At 40.2% G+C, this 16,744-nt stretch overlaps 1 protein-coding gene across 1 annotated transcript in view; it reads right to left on the bottom strand.

The window, feature by feature from the left end:
* SH3YL1 (SH3 and SYLF domain containing 1) overlaps positions 1-16,744 on the bottom strand; it is a 132,164-nt gene that overhangs the window by 62,928 nt on the left and 52,492 nt on the right. The window contains exon 5 of the mRNA XM_058287979.2: positions 13,883-13,947. Within this exon, the coding sequence (XP_058143962.1) occupies positions 13,883-13,947 (65 nt within the window). The remainder of the gene's footprint in view (positions 1-13,882; positions 13,948-16,744) is intronic.

Here is a 16,744-nt window from a genome sequence, read left to right as displayed (position 1 = left end):
CAAATAGGACCCCATTAGGTTGTATACTGCAAAACTTTCCCCAAGCATTCCACGGAGATGTATATGGCATAAAGTTCCAGCCAGGAAAGCTTAGAATGCTTTGTAAATTAGAATGGCCAACTTTTTGTGTGAGTTGGCCTCAGGAGGGCACCTTTGACCCCGGATCATCCATAAAGTCCACGACATGGTAACTGGAAAACCACGGCGCCCTGACCAGTTCCCATACATTGATTCCTGGCAGGACACTATTAGTCAAAGTCCACCCTGGTTAAGGAAATGTACAACTAAAGAAGCCAGGATTTGCCTGATATAAAAGCCCAGAGGTTCTGTCCAAGGAATCAGGCCAAACAAGCACCCTGCAAAGGGTCCAGAAGAAGTGAGCCCCAAATCTAGCACTGACCCGCCCATTCTAGAAGGGCCACACGAAAATGACCTCCCTCTGCCTTATGCGGTTGCTCCTACTGTGCTAGTACTGAGGAATGGGAATGAGCCACCTTCCCCCAGCAGCCCAAACTTAGCATTCCCAGAGCCGCACCCACTGGCATATCCCCTGAGCAGCATGACCTCAGCGTTCCTGGAGCCGCACCTGCTGGTGTGTCCCCTGAGCAGCACAACCTCACCATTCCCGAAGCCACAACTGCCGGTGCAACCCCAAGCAGCGCGACCTCGACATTGCCGGAGCCACAGCCGCCCGCACACCCTCTGAGCAGAGCAGTGAGACCTCGGTGTTCCCGGAGCTGTACCCGCAGGCGCTCCCCTCAAGCAGTGTGACCTTGCCTTTCCCATAGCTGTTTTCTCTAAGCAGTGCAATCTTTTCACCCCTGCAACCACTGTCTCCACCAATCTTGGCCCCTGGCAGCATAATACCGTGCTCTCAGGTACAAGTGCTGATGGTCAGTCAGGAAGGAGCCCCTGAAAGACGGCAACTCAGATCACAGGGAGCCCCAGGGACAGGTGGAGCAGGGGGAAGGACCACCCTACAGCTACCTCTTTGTGAAGATCAAGCTCCAATTTATTACGATACCAATGGCCAGATCCAAGGAGGAAACCAAATGTTTGTGTCCGAACCCTTCACTACCGCTGACCTCTTTAACTGGAAAAGTCACACCCCACCATACTCAGAGAAGCCTCAGGCCATGATGGACCTTTTCCAATCCATCATACAGACCCACAAACCCACCTGAGCTGACTGTAAACAACTCCTCATGAACTTACTCAACTTCAAGGAGAGAACACAAGTCAGATAAGGGGCTCTAACCTGGCTCAAAGAGCACCCACCTGAGGGAAACCTGGACAGAGACCAATAAGCCCACACACAGTTCCCAAATGAGGACCCCCAAAGGGATCCCAATGACATGACCAGGTTCAACTGACCAGAAACTCTCCATAGAGCCGTAGTTGAAGGGTTCAGAGCTGGGAGCCGAAAGGCAGTAAACATGGCCAAGATCACTCAAATGCTACAGATTCTCAATGAAAGTCCTGCTCAGTTCTACAAGTGGCTGTGTGAGGCATTTCATGTATACATGCCTTTTAACCTGGACGCTCCCAAAAGTCAAACAATGGTCAATGCAGCATTCGTTGCCCAATCACAGGCTGACATACAAAGAAAGCTACAGAAGTTAGATGGGTTCGCTGGTATGAACATTTCCCAGCTCATGGAGGTAGCCACCAAGGTTTACGTCAACCGTGATGTAGAAACCAGGAGAGAGGAAAACAACAAAATGAAAAAGAAAGCACACCTTCTCACAGCAGCAATAGTCGAAAGAAGCAACCCTGTGTCCTGTGGGGAGGAAAGTAAACTAGGACACCCCTGCCCCAAGGAGGGGGGCCACCCTAGGGCGAAATCAGTGAGCATATTGCAAGAAAGAAGGGCACTGGAAGCAGGAGTGCCCCAACAGACCACTCAACCCTGTCGCCCCCAAGAAGGCAGCCAAAGCATTAGCCAGGAGAGCAAATGGGGCATCACAAACAACCCTGGGTTTGCAAAAATTTGGAAGGAAAACCTGCAAATCAGCTCATTGGACTTGCGAGAATAGAGGGCTCTGATGAGGACTATTAGGACAGACAGGGCTCCTATTCTCTCAGCCCCACGGAGCCTGTGGTCGGTGTCCAAATTGGGGGTCGTACCATACATATGATGGTTGACACTGGGGCTCAACAGTCTGTAATAAGGCCAGTCGGACCATTATCAAAAAGACAAGTCACTATTGTAGGGGCAACTGGTAAAAGTACTCAGTGGCCCTTCCTCCAAGCCAGGACCCATAACATTGAGGGTAAAGAAGTCACTCATGAGTTCCTATATCTCCCAGAACGCCCAGTTCCGCTCCTGGGTCGGGACCTGCTGTCTAAACTGCAAGCTCAGATTACCTTTGATGCCAAGGGGCAATCCACACTAACCCTGGGACCACCAAAGTCTCTGACAGTAGAGTTAACCCTCCCTCTGTAGGAACAATGGAGACTGCCACAGCAAAGCTGGTCAATCTACGGCCGCACAGCTCCCCTTTGAAGATGTGCCCAAAGTATGGGCAGAGGGCAACCCAACAGGGATGGCACATAACATTCCTCCAATTATTGTGGAAATAAAGCCCACAGCCAGCCCAGTGAGCATACAGCAATATCCAGTTCCACATGAAGCACAAGAAAGAATCCAGTTACATATTCAGAGATTGCTGAGTGAAAGCATACTAAAGCTGTGTCAGTCTCCATGGAATACCCCACTCTTGCCAGTTAAAAAGGCCAATGGGGACTATCATCTGGTCCAGGACTTGCAAGTGATCAACTCAGCTGTAGTGACCCTACACCAGGCAGTCCCCAACCCTTACACTCTCCTAAGCTTGATACCCTAATCAGCAGTCTACTTTTCATGCCTGGATCTCAAAAACACCTTCTTCTGCATTCGAATAGCACCCGGGAGTCAACCAATATTTGCCTTTACATGGGACAATCCCAGCTCTGGTGAAAAGCAACAGCTAACCTGGACATGGCTCCCTTAGGGATTCAAAATGTCCCCACTATTTTTGGACAAGCCCTGGCCAGTGATCTCAAGTCCTTTAAACCAGAAAGCCATAATTGTTTTCTCCTCCAATATGTAGATAACCTCATCCTCAGAAGTCCCACCTACCAAGACTGTGCTAGCAGAACCACACCCTATTAAAACATCTGAAATAAAAGGGTTATCAGGTATCTAAAAGGAAAGTTCAAATCTGCTTACCTCAGGTCAAGAATCTAGGTTATAAAATAGCACAGTGTGTCCGTGAATTAGGACCTGAAAGAAAAGAAGCAATCTATAGCCTCCCTGAGCCCAGCACTTGCTCAAAGTTTTAAGAATTCCTTGGAGCAGCTAGATTCTGCTGCATTTTGGATCCCTAATTTTGGGGTCCTCACATGCCCTTTGTATGAAGCCATAAAGGAGGAGAATCATGAATCCCTGCTCTGGGAAAGCCCACAGAAAGACGCTTTCACCACTTTCAAGCAGGCTCTGATGGAAGCACTGAGCTTTGGGCTTCCAGATCTCAGTAAACCATTCTACCTCTACATCCGTAATTGCCAAGGCACCGCAGTAGGAGTACTCACTCAGTACCTGGGTTCCTGGCAAAGACCTTAGCCTATCTATCCAAACAACTGGACACTGTAGCCCAGGAATGGCCCTTGTGCCTGCAAGCTGTAGCTGCTACAGCAATGCTAACACTAGAAGCCATAAAATTAACTCTTGGGCAGCCTGTGATTGTTGGGATTCTGCACATGGGTGTCACAATTTTAGAAGTCAAAGGAACACACTGGCTTACTAACAGCTGCCTGGTCAAATATCAGACCCTATTACACGAAAATCTGTCCATCTAACTGGAACCCATTAAAAACTCTGAATCCTGCTACCCTGCTAACTGTCAAGCTGGGAGTTCCAACCCATAACTGCCTGGAGACCTTGCAAGAGGTGTATTCCAGCTGGCTGGACCTCCAAGATCAGCCACTACCAAATCCTGACATGGAGTTCTTCATGGATTGGAGTAGCTTTGTTCAGGGCAATGACTGGCAAGTGGGATACACTGTGGTTACCTCTGAAACCACAGTGGAAGCCCAGCATCTACCGATACCACATCAGCACAAAAAGCCAAACTCATTGCCCTCACCCAAGCCCTACAACTTGTGGCTGGGGCCAAGATTAATATCTACACAGCCTCTAAATATGCCTTCCTTACACTGCACGTGCATGGAGCCTTATACAAACAAAAAAGACTCATTAACTTGGGTGTAAAGGACATAGATTTTGGAACTACTGGAAGCAGTTTAGGAGCCCCCCAAAGTGGCCATAATGCACTGCAACAGACACCAGACAAGCCACAGCCCTGTCACTCAAGGAAATCGGAGGGCAGGTGCTGAAGCAAAAAGAGTCAAGCCAGAAGGATCCCTATCTGAGGACCTGGCTGCTGCCCTCATTCTCTAACCCCCTAATTATCCAAAACTCCAGTATACACTGCCTGCTCTCATCCCCCAGCCTCTGAATCACTGGGAACTGCAATACACACAAGCCAAGAGAGAGTGGATACTCTCTGAGAGCAGGACACAAGGAGCAAATGGGTGGAGGACATTGCCTGATCACAGAATAGCCGTGCCTCCAATATTAGCCACAACCGTAGTTCAGGACTACCATGAAAACACACACTTGAGCCCCAGGAGTCCAACAAGTCAACAACATGCCTCTTGAAGATCTAGTAGTTGATTTCACCAAAATGCCACGATCTGGAGGCTACGAATACCTCCTAGCGCTCATTTGCACCTTTTATGGCTGGGTGGAAGCCTTTCCCACTTGGACCGAAAAGGCTGAAGAAGTGGCCAAAGTTCTGCTCTGGGAGATCATTCCTCAATATGGGCTGCCCCTCTCAATTGGCTCTGACAATGGACCCACCTTTGTTTCTGAAATCACTCAAAAGATTGCCAAAGTATTGTGCATCCGATGGAAACTGCACACCGCTTACCATCCTCAAAGCTCAAAAGCAAATGAACTGTACAATAAAGACTTATATTGCCAAGATTTGCCAAGAAACTGGGCTAACATGGGTGCAAGTACTCCCGAGTGCCCTTCTCCAGGTTTGAGCCAGACCAAGCTGAAAGCTAAGCCTAAGCCCTTATGAAATTCTCTTTGGGAGCACCCCCCCCCCAATCTGAAATATAGAAGGGGACCTCAGAGAAAGAGGAAACTTATCAATAGCCCAGGAAATGATCAGTTTAGGAAAAACTCTACAAAACCTGCATCACTGGGCCCAAGAAAGAGCCCCCATTAGCTTAAGCAGCTCCATACACCTGTACAAACCAGGAGATGCAGTCTGGGTCAAAGACTGGAAAGCAGCTCCACTCACCTCTTGATGGCGAGGACACTATCTTGTCATTTTATCCACCCCCACTGCAGTTAAAGTAGCTGAAATCACCCCATGGATACACCACAGCTGCATCAAGCGAGCTGCCCCAGAGTCCTGGACCTGTATTCCGGAAACACACAACTCAACCAAACTCATCTTGTGAAAGAACAAAATGCCGAACCCTGCTCCAGTCACACCCTGGAAGCTGACTGGTCCATGCACGGCCTAAGGTTGAGGATGGAACACCAAGCTCTGCTCCAATCACACCCTGGAAGCTGGTCTATGCATAGCCAAAGAGTAGGAATCCAGTTTAATCGCAGTTACAATGTTCCTTCAGTTATTTTCCCTACTAGCTCTGACTCTCCCCTGGTCCCAGGTCGGCACCACAGAGTGTAAACCATGTATCCAAGAAGTGCGAGTGGGGGCCCATGTCAATATTACATTAATATATCATAGCCAGTACACCTGCAAGCGACATATAACCACCTGCCAGTTTCAGGGAATCTCCTCTAGTGTCTGTAACATATCTGGCCAAATAACCTGCTTTGACCCCAAGCCCCCAATAGTCTCCCATAAATGGGAAATAAGAACATTTAATCAAGACAGGGAGCTACTTACCTCCACCCCAGTCACTAGACGAAACCAATGAGTGTCGGTCTTATTTGACACATGCCAGGTCATAGACTCCAGGATACCATGGAACACCAACCATGGAGGGTTCAGCTGGGAGCAGGAATATACTCATAACAATAACTATTTGTGTGCTCCAGAAATGAAAAGTGCAGCCCAAGGGGGGGCTTCTGGTGCAAATATATAGGTGCCCCTACTGGTCCTGTGTCACCTGGGCCACCTGGGACACAGGCACAACCAGACAAACAGCTGTCCTCACCAAAGAAATGGCCCCAATTAACTGTCATGTGGTCAATGTAACCCCATAAACCTCACCATCCTAAGCCCTGAATCCTGGCAGACCCAGGGAGTCCAAATGGGCCTCCACGTTGATGGTAAAGGAGTAGACCCAGGAGCCTACATCTGGGTGGGTATCGGAAATACCCATTCACAAGGAAAGTCCACTCTGTGTTCCATTCCTTCTATGAAGTAATGGAAAACCCTTTTTCCACCATTCCACAAGTAGCAAAAAACCTCTTTATAAACCTAGCTGAGGTAGCAGGGGCAGCCTTAAATGTCTCCTCATGCTACATATGTGGGGGTATTAATATGGGAGACCAATGGCCCTGAGAAGCTAGAGAATACAATTACAGCCAACCATATAATGAAACTGGTCTTCCAGCTGTCCCCCGAGATGGTATGTGGCCCTTGCAAACTTCTGTCATAGGAAAATATTGTGCTTCAAGGGTCTGCCTAAACTCCTCTATATCTGTTGGAAACTTAACATGTACAGGGGGGAAATTCCAAAGTCACACCACCAATATAATGGAGTCTTGGGGAACATGGAATGAATCTGACCTCATTCTCATAAATCACACTTTTCCCCAAATTAATCAGAGTGTAACTCCATTGCAAAGGACCTCTTTATTGCCCCAAATGGTCTATACTGGATTTGTGGGAAAGTTGCATTCTGAGAACTTCCCCAAAATTGGTGTGGTACTTGTATGCTTGATGCAATAAAACCTTCCTTCTTCCTCATTCCCTTAGTAGAAGGGAAAGAGCTGAAGCAACCAATATATCAAACCATAAGAGAAAAAAGGGCTGTCATTATCTGGGGAGATGATGAATGGCCCCCTGAGTGTATAGTCTAGTACTATGGGCAAGCAACTTGGGCAGTGGATGGCATATGGGGTTATTGAACCCCTATCTATAAGCTAAACCAAATAGTTCACTTATAAGCTATGGTAGAAATAATAACTAATGAAACTACCCATGCTCTAACCTTACTAGCCCAACAGCAAACTAAATTCAGAAACGCTAGCCATCAAAACCATCATGCCCTAGACTATTTCCTGACAGCTGAAGGGGGAGCTGGTGGAAAGTTCAATTTTTCTAATTGCTGCCTTGAACTAGACAGCACTGGAAAGGTTATTGATGAAATTACAAGCAAAATGGTAAAAACTGCTCATGTTCCAGTGCAAACCTGAAATGGATGGAATTTAAGTAATCCCTTTGGAAATTAGCAGTCTATAGCAGACAATTTCAAACTTCTGGTAGGAATAATTGCCTTCCTCATAAGAGTACGCACCATACTTCCTTGCCTCTTCCCTTTCATCGTAAGCAGGTTACACGCCCAAATAAATGGTATAGTGAAAACACAGTCACCCATCTCATGGCTCTATAAACATATCAGTCAGTCCAGAGAGACTTACAATAGTGATGCCGAAGGTTAACAACCTTAAGCAGACATCAAATGCGGGAAGTAATATGGCTTGTGCATAAATTCAAACTTATTTAATTTTATATTCAAGTCTGCCTAGTTCCCAGAAAGCCAATTAAGTGATATTGGCTCTCTACAGGCTTTGAATACTCAGGAAGGATGCAGACAGTGTGTATTCCAACTTACATCTAGATAGAATGTGGGTGATATGTTAATTCAAGCTTAACTGGAATGTGAGTGGTATGATAATTCAAACCTACCTGGTATCCAAACAAACCCCTAAAACTCTAAGAAACTAACAAAGAAAATCCTTTTTGCATAATAGCACCACTTGACTCCCGGCTCCTACATTCTCTGTATAAAAGGGACCTAGAAATCCTATTCAGGGCTCGGTTTTTTGGACAGAAGTCTGCCAAGCCTGGCCAGCTGTTAATAAATCTTCCTTCTCAGAGATTTCTTGTGTCCTGGTCTTCAATAGCATGGTCACCCAACTTCTCTCTGCTATACGAGACTGACTAATATACTCTACTTGTTACTTTTTACAAGTTGTAAAATGTAAATGTATAAGCAGCAATAATAAATATATGATTTTGGATGTACAATGTATAAGGATATAATATATAACAAGTACAAAAAATTGGGGGAATAGAAGGTATTTGTAACAGTATATGTGTAAGTTATTGAAATTAAGTTGCTATCAAAACAAAATTGATTATTATAGGCTTAGGCAGTTAAATTTAAGACCCATGATAATCACAAAGAAAATATATGATAATGTATACAGAAATAAATGAGAAGGACTTGAATGGTATATTACAAAAAAAACCAAATAAATATGAAAGTGGACATTAACAAAATTGTAGTTCAAAAAAGGTATGACCTGCAAAGACTAGCAAATTGCACAAGAAAGTCCTGCATTATCAGTAGATACCTTAAATGTAAATGTATTAAGCTCTCCAATGGCAGAGATTAGAGAATGGATAAATAAGCAGAACCTGAATATATGGTTTTTATAAGAGAATCACCTTAAATTCAAAGACACAAATAGGTTCAAAGTGAAAGCATAGATAAAAAAATATATAACATGCAAATAGTAATCAAAGAGAGCTGTGCTAGCTATACTAATATCAGATAAAATAGACTTTAAGTCATAAACTGTTATGAAGGACAAATAAGATCACTATATTGTGATAAAGGGGTCAATTCAACAAGAAGTCACAAAAATTATAAATATATACGTACTTAACAGCAGAGCCCCAAAATATATGAAACAAATATTGACAGATTTGAAGAGAGAAATAAAAACTTCTACAATAACAGGATATTTTAATACACCATTTTAAATAATGGATAGAACTTCTAGACAGAAGATCAGTAAGAAAATATAAGACTTGAAAGATACTATAAACCAAATAGACCTAATAGACATATAGCAAACTTCACTGACAACAGCAGAATACATACTCTTCTCTAGTGCAAATGGCTCATTCTCTAGGATAGATCATATATGTTCATATATGATCACAAAACAAGTCTCAGTGAATTAAAAAAAATATTAAAATTATACAATGTAACTTCTCAGACCACAGTGGAATAAAGGCAGAAGTCAATAATAGCAGCAAAAGTGGAAAATTCACAGATTTGTGGAAATTAATCCATGTATCCTTAAACAACTTATAAGTCAAGATAAAATCAAGAGTAATCAGGAAATATCTTGAGACAAATTAAAAAGAAAACATACATTATCAAAACTTCTGGGATACAGCAAAGGCAGTGCTAACAGGGAAATTTATAATTCCAAATGCTTACAATAAAAAAAAAGAAAAATCTCAAATCAGAGATCTAACCCCACACTGGGATGGTCTGGAAAAAGAAGAGCAAACTAAACACAAAGTGAGCAGAAGGAAGGAAATAACAAAGATTAGAGTGGATATAAATGAAATAGAGAATGGCAAAGCAATAGAGTGAATCAACAAAACCAAGTGTTGGTTCTTCAAAATGATGGCTCAATATAAGGAAACTAGTTAATATAAAACACCTCGTTAACAGAACCATAGCAATAAAGCACATGATAGGGGAACAGGTGTGACTTAAGCAATTGAGTGTCTATCTCCCATATGGGAGGTCCAGGGTGTGCCACCTCCCCACCCGAGCCTCCTAAAAACAAATCAACACAACAACAACAAAAAAACTAATTCAGGGGAGCCAAAGTGATTCAGCTGTTGCACATTGGTTTCCCACATATGAGGTGCAGGGTTCAATCCCTGTCCCAGAACCTCAAAAAACAAAAACAAAAAAAACAAAAAAACACATGATCATCTCAATTGACACTGAAAAGGTATTTGACAAAATCCAGCACCCTTTCTTAATGTAAATAATTAGAAAAATAGAAATAGACGGTAACTTCCTTAAAATCATAAAGAGTATATATGAATAACCTACAGCTAACATCATACTCATGGGTGAAAGATAGAAAGATAAACTTCTAAGATCAGAAACAAGATAAGGATACTCACTGTCACTACTTCTATTCAACATTGTACTGGAAATTCTAACCAGAGCACTTAGGCGAGAAAAATTAAATAAAAAGCTTCCAAATTGGAAAGAAAGAAGTGAACTTTCTCCATTTGAAAATGACATAGCCTTTTTTTTCGGAAATCCTAAAAAATTCTACAAGACAGTTACTAGAGCTAATAAACAAATTCAGCACATGGTGGGGTACAAAAAATCAGTGGTGCTTCAATATGCCATATACTAGTAATGAACAATCTGAAGTGGGAATCAAGAAAAAATTTTTTCATTTATAATAGCAAATAATTAAGTATCTAGGAATACATTTAACCAAGGATATAATGACTTATACATAGAAAACCACAAAACATTGCTAAAATAAATCAAACAGGACCTAAAAAAATGCAAAAACATTCCAAGTTCATGGATTGTAAGACTAAATATTGTTAAGATGTCAGTTCTATGCAAAGTGATTGACAGATTCAACACAATGCCATTTTTCAGAAATGGAAAAACCAATTATCAAATTTATATGGAATGGTAAGGGGTCCTCAACAGCTCAAGCCATCTTGAAAAAGAAAAATGGAGTTGGAGGACACACAGTTCCTGATTTTCAACTTATTATAAAACCACAATAATCAAAGCACCATGATATAGGCACAAGGACAGACAAATAGACCAATAGAATCAAACTGAGAGTTCAGACATAATCCCTCATATCTCTTGCCAACTGATAGTTAACAAAGGCGTCATGTCCATTCTATTGAAAAAGAATAGTCTCTTCAACAAATAGTGCTAGAGAAACTGGATAGCCTATGCAAAATAGTGACATTGACTCCTACCTCACAGAATATACAAAAACAACTCAAAATGGATCACAGCCCTACATATAAGAACCTAAACTAAAAGCCCCTAGAAAAAAATATAGGGAGACTTCTTCAGAACCTTGTATTAGGCAATGGTTTCTTAAACTTTACCCCAAAAGCACAAGCAAAAATGAAAAATAGATAAATCAGACTTCATCAAAATTTAAAACTTCTGTGCATCTAAGGATCACATCAAGAAAAAGAAAAGGTAACTAACAGAATGGGGAAAAATATATTTGCAAATAATTATCAGATATGGGCAATTCAAAAACAAAATGACATGCAATTTTTAAATGGGTTGGGCAAAAGACTTGAACAGACATTTCTACAAAAAGGATATACAAATGACTAAAAAAATTCATGAAATTACCATGGAAACATCAAGATCATTAGCTATTAGGGAAATGGAAATCAAAACCACAATGAGATACCATTTCACACCCATTAGAATGATTACTTTAAAAAAAATTATAGTGAAGAAGATGTAAAGAAATAGTAACACTCATTCATTGCTGGTGGCAATGTAAAATGGTGCAGCTGCTATGGAAGACAGTTTGGTAGTTCCTCAAAAAGCTAAATGTATAGACCTGGCAATCCCATTACTAGGTATATAATCAAAAGAATTGAAAGCAGTGACTCAAACAGATAATTGCACATCAATGTTCATAGCAGCATAGTCACAATTGCTAAAAGACAGAAGCAACCCATGTGTCCATCAATCAATGAATGGATAAACAAAATGTGGTACAAACATACAATGAAATATTACTTAGCATTAAAAAGAAATGAAGTTCTGATTCATGCAACAACATGGTGAGCCTTGAAGACATCATAGTGAGAGAAATAAGCCAGAAACAAAAGAAAAAACATTGTATGATCTCACTGTTATGAAGTCATTAGAATAAGCAAACTGAGAGTCAAAATCTAGAATATAGGTTACCAGCAGCTGGGTTTAGGGTAGGGAATTGGTAGTTAATACTTAAATTGTATAGAATTTCTATGTGGCTTGATTTTAATGTTTTGGCAATGGATGGTGGTGATACTAGCAAAAAAAATTTTAATCTAATTAACAGCACCAAATTATATATTTGAATATTATAAGGTAAAATTTTGAATTGTGTATATATTATTAAAATAAAAATAAAACCATAAGTCTGTGTAGCACCGTCAACCCTAATATAAAGTATGCACTATATTTAATTGTACAATTATTGCAATATTTTTAAATCAATTGTATCAAAGTTATCATAGTAATGCAAAGGTGTTGGCCATAGAGAAGGAGGTATATGGGAACTCTGTATTTTCTGCATGATGTTTTGGTAAAGCTACAACTTCTTTAATTATACACATATATTTATAATAGCTTATGCCATTACAAGTGCTTTTCACTTGCATACTGATTCATTTAATCATTAGTATGAGCCCAAGGGAAGGCTAATAGTTTCTGTTTACAAATGAAGAAACTAAGGCACAGAGAACGTAAGTTTTCCAAGTTCACACAGCTGGTAGGTACTTAAATCAAATTTGAATAGTCTGACTCTAGAGTCTTTGCCTTTATAGCTTAACCACTATACCATAAAGCCTTTAAAGATTGAAAAAAAAAAAAGAGTATCATTTTATAAAATGTTTATTTAAAATATTTCTATTACATTGGTTAGATGTGGAACTACATTTTATTCATATTTGTTTTTCAAGGCTATTAGTGTGCACAATGGCTAAAAAATCTATTATTTCCAAGTAATTACCATGGAAACATTTCATCTTTAATACATTGAAACAATGTACTTATTATTATTTGTCTCCCATTATTTTAAAAATAAATGTTAGAAAGGTTGTGAAAAGCACTGGGCTATGTCTCACTGGAACTTGTAATTCAGCAGGTCATGATTTATTTAAAGAAAACTGCCATGATCTACATAGAGGTAAGAAGGGAGACAGAAGGGAAAGGAGTCTAAAACTTGTGTTGAAAATACACTTTCCACGAGAGAGTGATCTTTTTGAAGGCTTTGATTTTGTTGAATATAAAACAAAAATTCAGTCATGAGAGGCAAAACTAAAATATGTTCTTTTTATATATAGATTTGTGCAGCTATGAGTAAAGAAGGTCAAGTAGAGATGTTAGCAAAAATACTTCCACTAAATAAGGCTGAGGGAATTTAAAATATGGCAACAGGACAAATTCAAAAAGGATAGCTTAGGAAGAAAGAGACTGAAATTTGAGAAGAAAATGATTTGAGCATTTTAGGGGATTTGATTTACTTATCACTTATTAAGCAATAGAATAAGAGATGAAAGATTAAAATAATGATAAGACATTGCCTGTGTTACAGACCTTTGTAAATAACTGTATCTTAGTATAGAATTTCTAGTTCATTTGATAGAAGCCAAAATCATTAAGAACAATTTGACTACCAAATGTCAAAAAACTGGATTTTGCTGCAAATGATGAGATATACTATATTAAACTCACTGAGCTTTAGATTGGTCAATGCCCCACTGAAGTAGATAAGGAAATTTGCAATCAACAATCCATAAATTGTAAATCATTATTTTTTCAGACATTGAGACATTTTATTATACTGATGCCCACAAGTCAAATGAAACAGTGAATGAAAGAAATCTTACTCTCAATAAAAGAAAAGAAAAATGGAAACCCTTAGATAATTTTAGGTAGAAATTAATCCAGAAAATAAAGGTGAAAAACTACCATAGATGTCATTTGGTAGGATAAGAAAAATAGGAAACCTCCTAAATTTTATATGCTGTGTTTCAAGTACTTTTAGGGACTATGACAATGGTATTTATATACATAAGCCACATACCTCAATTCCAATTTCAAATCCTCCACCAAGCCCAGCTATCCCAATGGCGGAAGGTGCAGACCATTCTAATAAAAAATAAAGAAACATTATATTAGTATTAATATCCCTTGGCATATAAATATGGGAAGGAGAAATGCTAAAATGTGAATAGTATTTTCTTTTTAAAGTAATGAGACAGGTATTTTTTTTTCCTATTTTTTTTCACAATTTCTATTTAGAGGAGAGTTGCAAAAATAATACAAAACCCAAACAGATAACTCCAAATTCCCCTCCCTCCACAGATACCCAGATTTTAACATTTTGCAACATTTGTGTATTGTTCTATCAATCTATTCATCTATCTTTCTATTCATTCATCCACCCACCCATCCATCCGTCCATCCCCCCACCCACCTAATCTGTCATCTATCAGTCTGTGTCTGTCTACTTATCTATTTTCTCAACATCTGAGAGTAGACTGTATACATAATGCTCCTTGAACACAAAATAATTCCAAGTACATCTCCTAATAACAGGATATTCATTTATGAAATAACCTTAATTACCAAGTTTAAGAATTTTAATATTGATAGGAAGCATTCAGTCTATATTGTGATTTTTTCATATGGGCCAATAATGTCCTTTATTTTATTTTATTTATTTCTCTCCCCCCCCCGCCCCCCCATTGTCTGCTCTCTGTGTCAACTTGCTGTGTGTTCTTCTGTGCCCACTTGCACCCTCGGTGGCACCAGGAAACTGCGTCTCTTTTTTGTTACATCATCTCGCTGCGTCAGTTCTCTCCGAGTGTGCAGTGCCATTCATGGATGGACTGTGCTTTTTTCACGCAGGGCGGCTCTCCTTACAGGGTTTACTCCTTGCATGTGGGGCACCCCCACACAGGGGCGCCCCTGCATGGCATAGCACTCCTTGTGCGCAGCAGCTCTGCGTGTGGACCAGATCACCACACGGGTCAGGAGGGCCTGGGGATTGAACCCTGGACCCTCCCATATGGTAGGCAGATGCTCTATCAGTTGAGCCATGTTTGCTTCCCCCAAAAATGTCCTTTTGAGTCTTTACGCCTCCATTATCAGATCCCGTCCAGGATCAAGTATTACATTTAACTGTCATTGTCTTTTTAGTTGATGTGATGGTTAAGTTCATATGTCAGCTTGGCCAGGTTATGGTGTCCAGTTGCTTGGCCAAGCAAGAATTAGCAGATTGTTACTGTGAGCAATTTGAACAAATCACTTTTCTTTTATTAACACCATTTACTTTTTGTAGATTCTCCACATTACCTAGCCTCCCATTCAGATATTTAATCAAAGTGTTCTTTACCCCAAACCCTCAGAAAACAGATATCCATAGTGAAATAACAGTTAATGGAAAGCATAGGTTGTTAGGATCCAAAGACTACTATAAAAATTTAACATTCATATATAACGTATATATCTCTGTCAGTTTGGTTTCTCTAGAGAACCCTGACTAATACAGATTCGATACTGGGAATGCTTTTTTTTTAGGCTTTGCTACCATTTATTATAATAAAAAAATTTTAACACTTTTTAAAGTTAACATTACTAAATCACAAAGAATGTTACATTAAAAAACATGAGGTTCACATATAACCCACTCCCCACCCCCCACACCCATCATTTTTGTAAACTGTATTTTTTTGAAGATATATACATCTCAAAAAATGTTACATTAAAAAACATAAGAGGTTCCCATATACTCCCCCTGGGAATGCTTTTTGAGACAAATTTCAGAGATGAGATTTTTAAATTGGTTCTGGAGTTTTTGGAATTGGTTCTCTGACCTGGTTAGATTCAAAGGCACTAATGACTCTATTTCCAGCAATCAGGATGGCAGTGATAGTCCATGGCATGAGTTAGCAATAGAGATATGCAAAATAACACTACTGGACATGGCTACTCAAATGCTTATAAAAGGCAAGGCTTTGGGTGAGAGTGTTTTCACACCTTGACAGAATTTTATGGAGTTAAAAAGTATAATGATATTGGCTGGTTGATCTTAAATATGCTAGATACAATTGTAAAATAAAGCACTGAGTTCAAGGCTTCAAATTCCCAATATAAGCACTGCATGAAGGACATGAAATTTTCTATGTGTACCCTGGAAAAAAATCTTATTTTGTGAAGCTGCAGCCTTGAAATTTCTGAAGACAAGGCCTGGAGTCTTATGGTGCAAGTGACTGAATTACAACTTAAATTGAATTCCCAACTCTGCAGAATGTCTGTTGTTAAAGTGAACACAATGACTATTAAGGAATGAGATCAGGAAAATTGGAATGGAGACCTAAAGTTTGATATGATGATGGCAGAGACATTGTAACTAGATTCTGCTGAGTCTTTGCAACAAAAATCTGTAATGGTTTGCCCTAAAGATTCGGCCACCCAACTTCCATTTGAAGAGATTAACCCTGCTGTGCATGATAAGCCAGTAACCTCCTCCTCCGAGGAAATAGCCCTTACTCCTTTGTCTGAAGAGATTAATCCTTCTCCAGATGAAGCTGCAATGGAATGTCCTGAGATAGTTGACTTGCAAGAGGCTTCTAACTCTTCTCATGACCCACACCCACTTACCCTCTTTTCTTCCAGACCTATAATGAGAAAGAAATACCCAAAAGGTGAGGTATAGAGTGTGACCCATGAAGAGGTACATTACACTCCAAAAGAACTACATGATTTGTCCAATTTATATAGACAGAAATCAAGAGAATATGTGTAGGAATGGATATTAAGGGTGTAGGATAATGATGGAAGGAACATAAAGTTGGATCAGGCTGAATTTATTGATATGGGTCCACTACTCAGAGATTCTGGATTTAATATTGTAGTTCTAGGGGTTAAAAGGAATAGAAAG

The sequence above is a fragment of the Dasypus novemcinctus genome, chromosome 25 (genome assembly GCF_030445035.2).
Source record: "Dasypus novemcinctus isolate mDasNov1 chromosome 25, mDasNov1.1.hap2, whole genome shotgun sequence".
In the NCBI taxonomy this organism is placed as follows: domain Eukaryota; kingdom Metazoa; phylum Chordata; class Mammalia; order Cingulata; family Dasypodidae; genus Dasypus; species Dasypus novemcinctus.
This window is presented reverse-complemented; position numbering and strand designations above follow the sequence as displayed.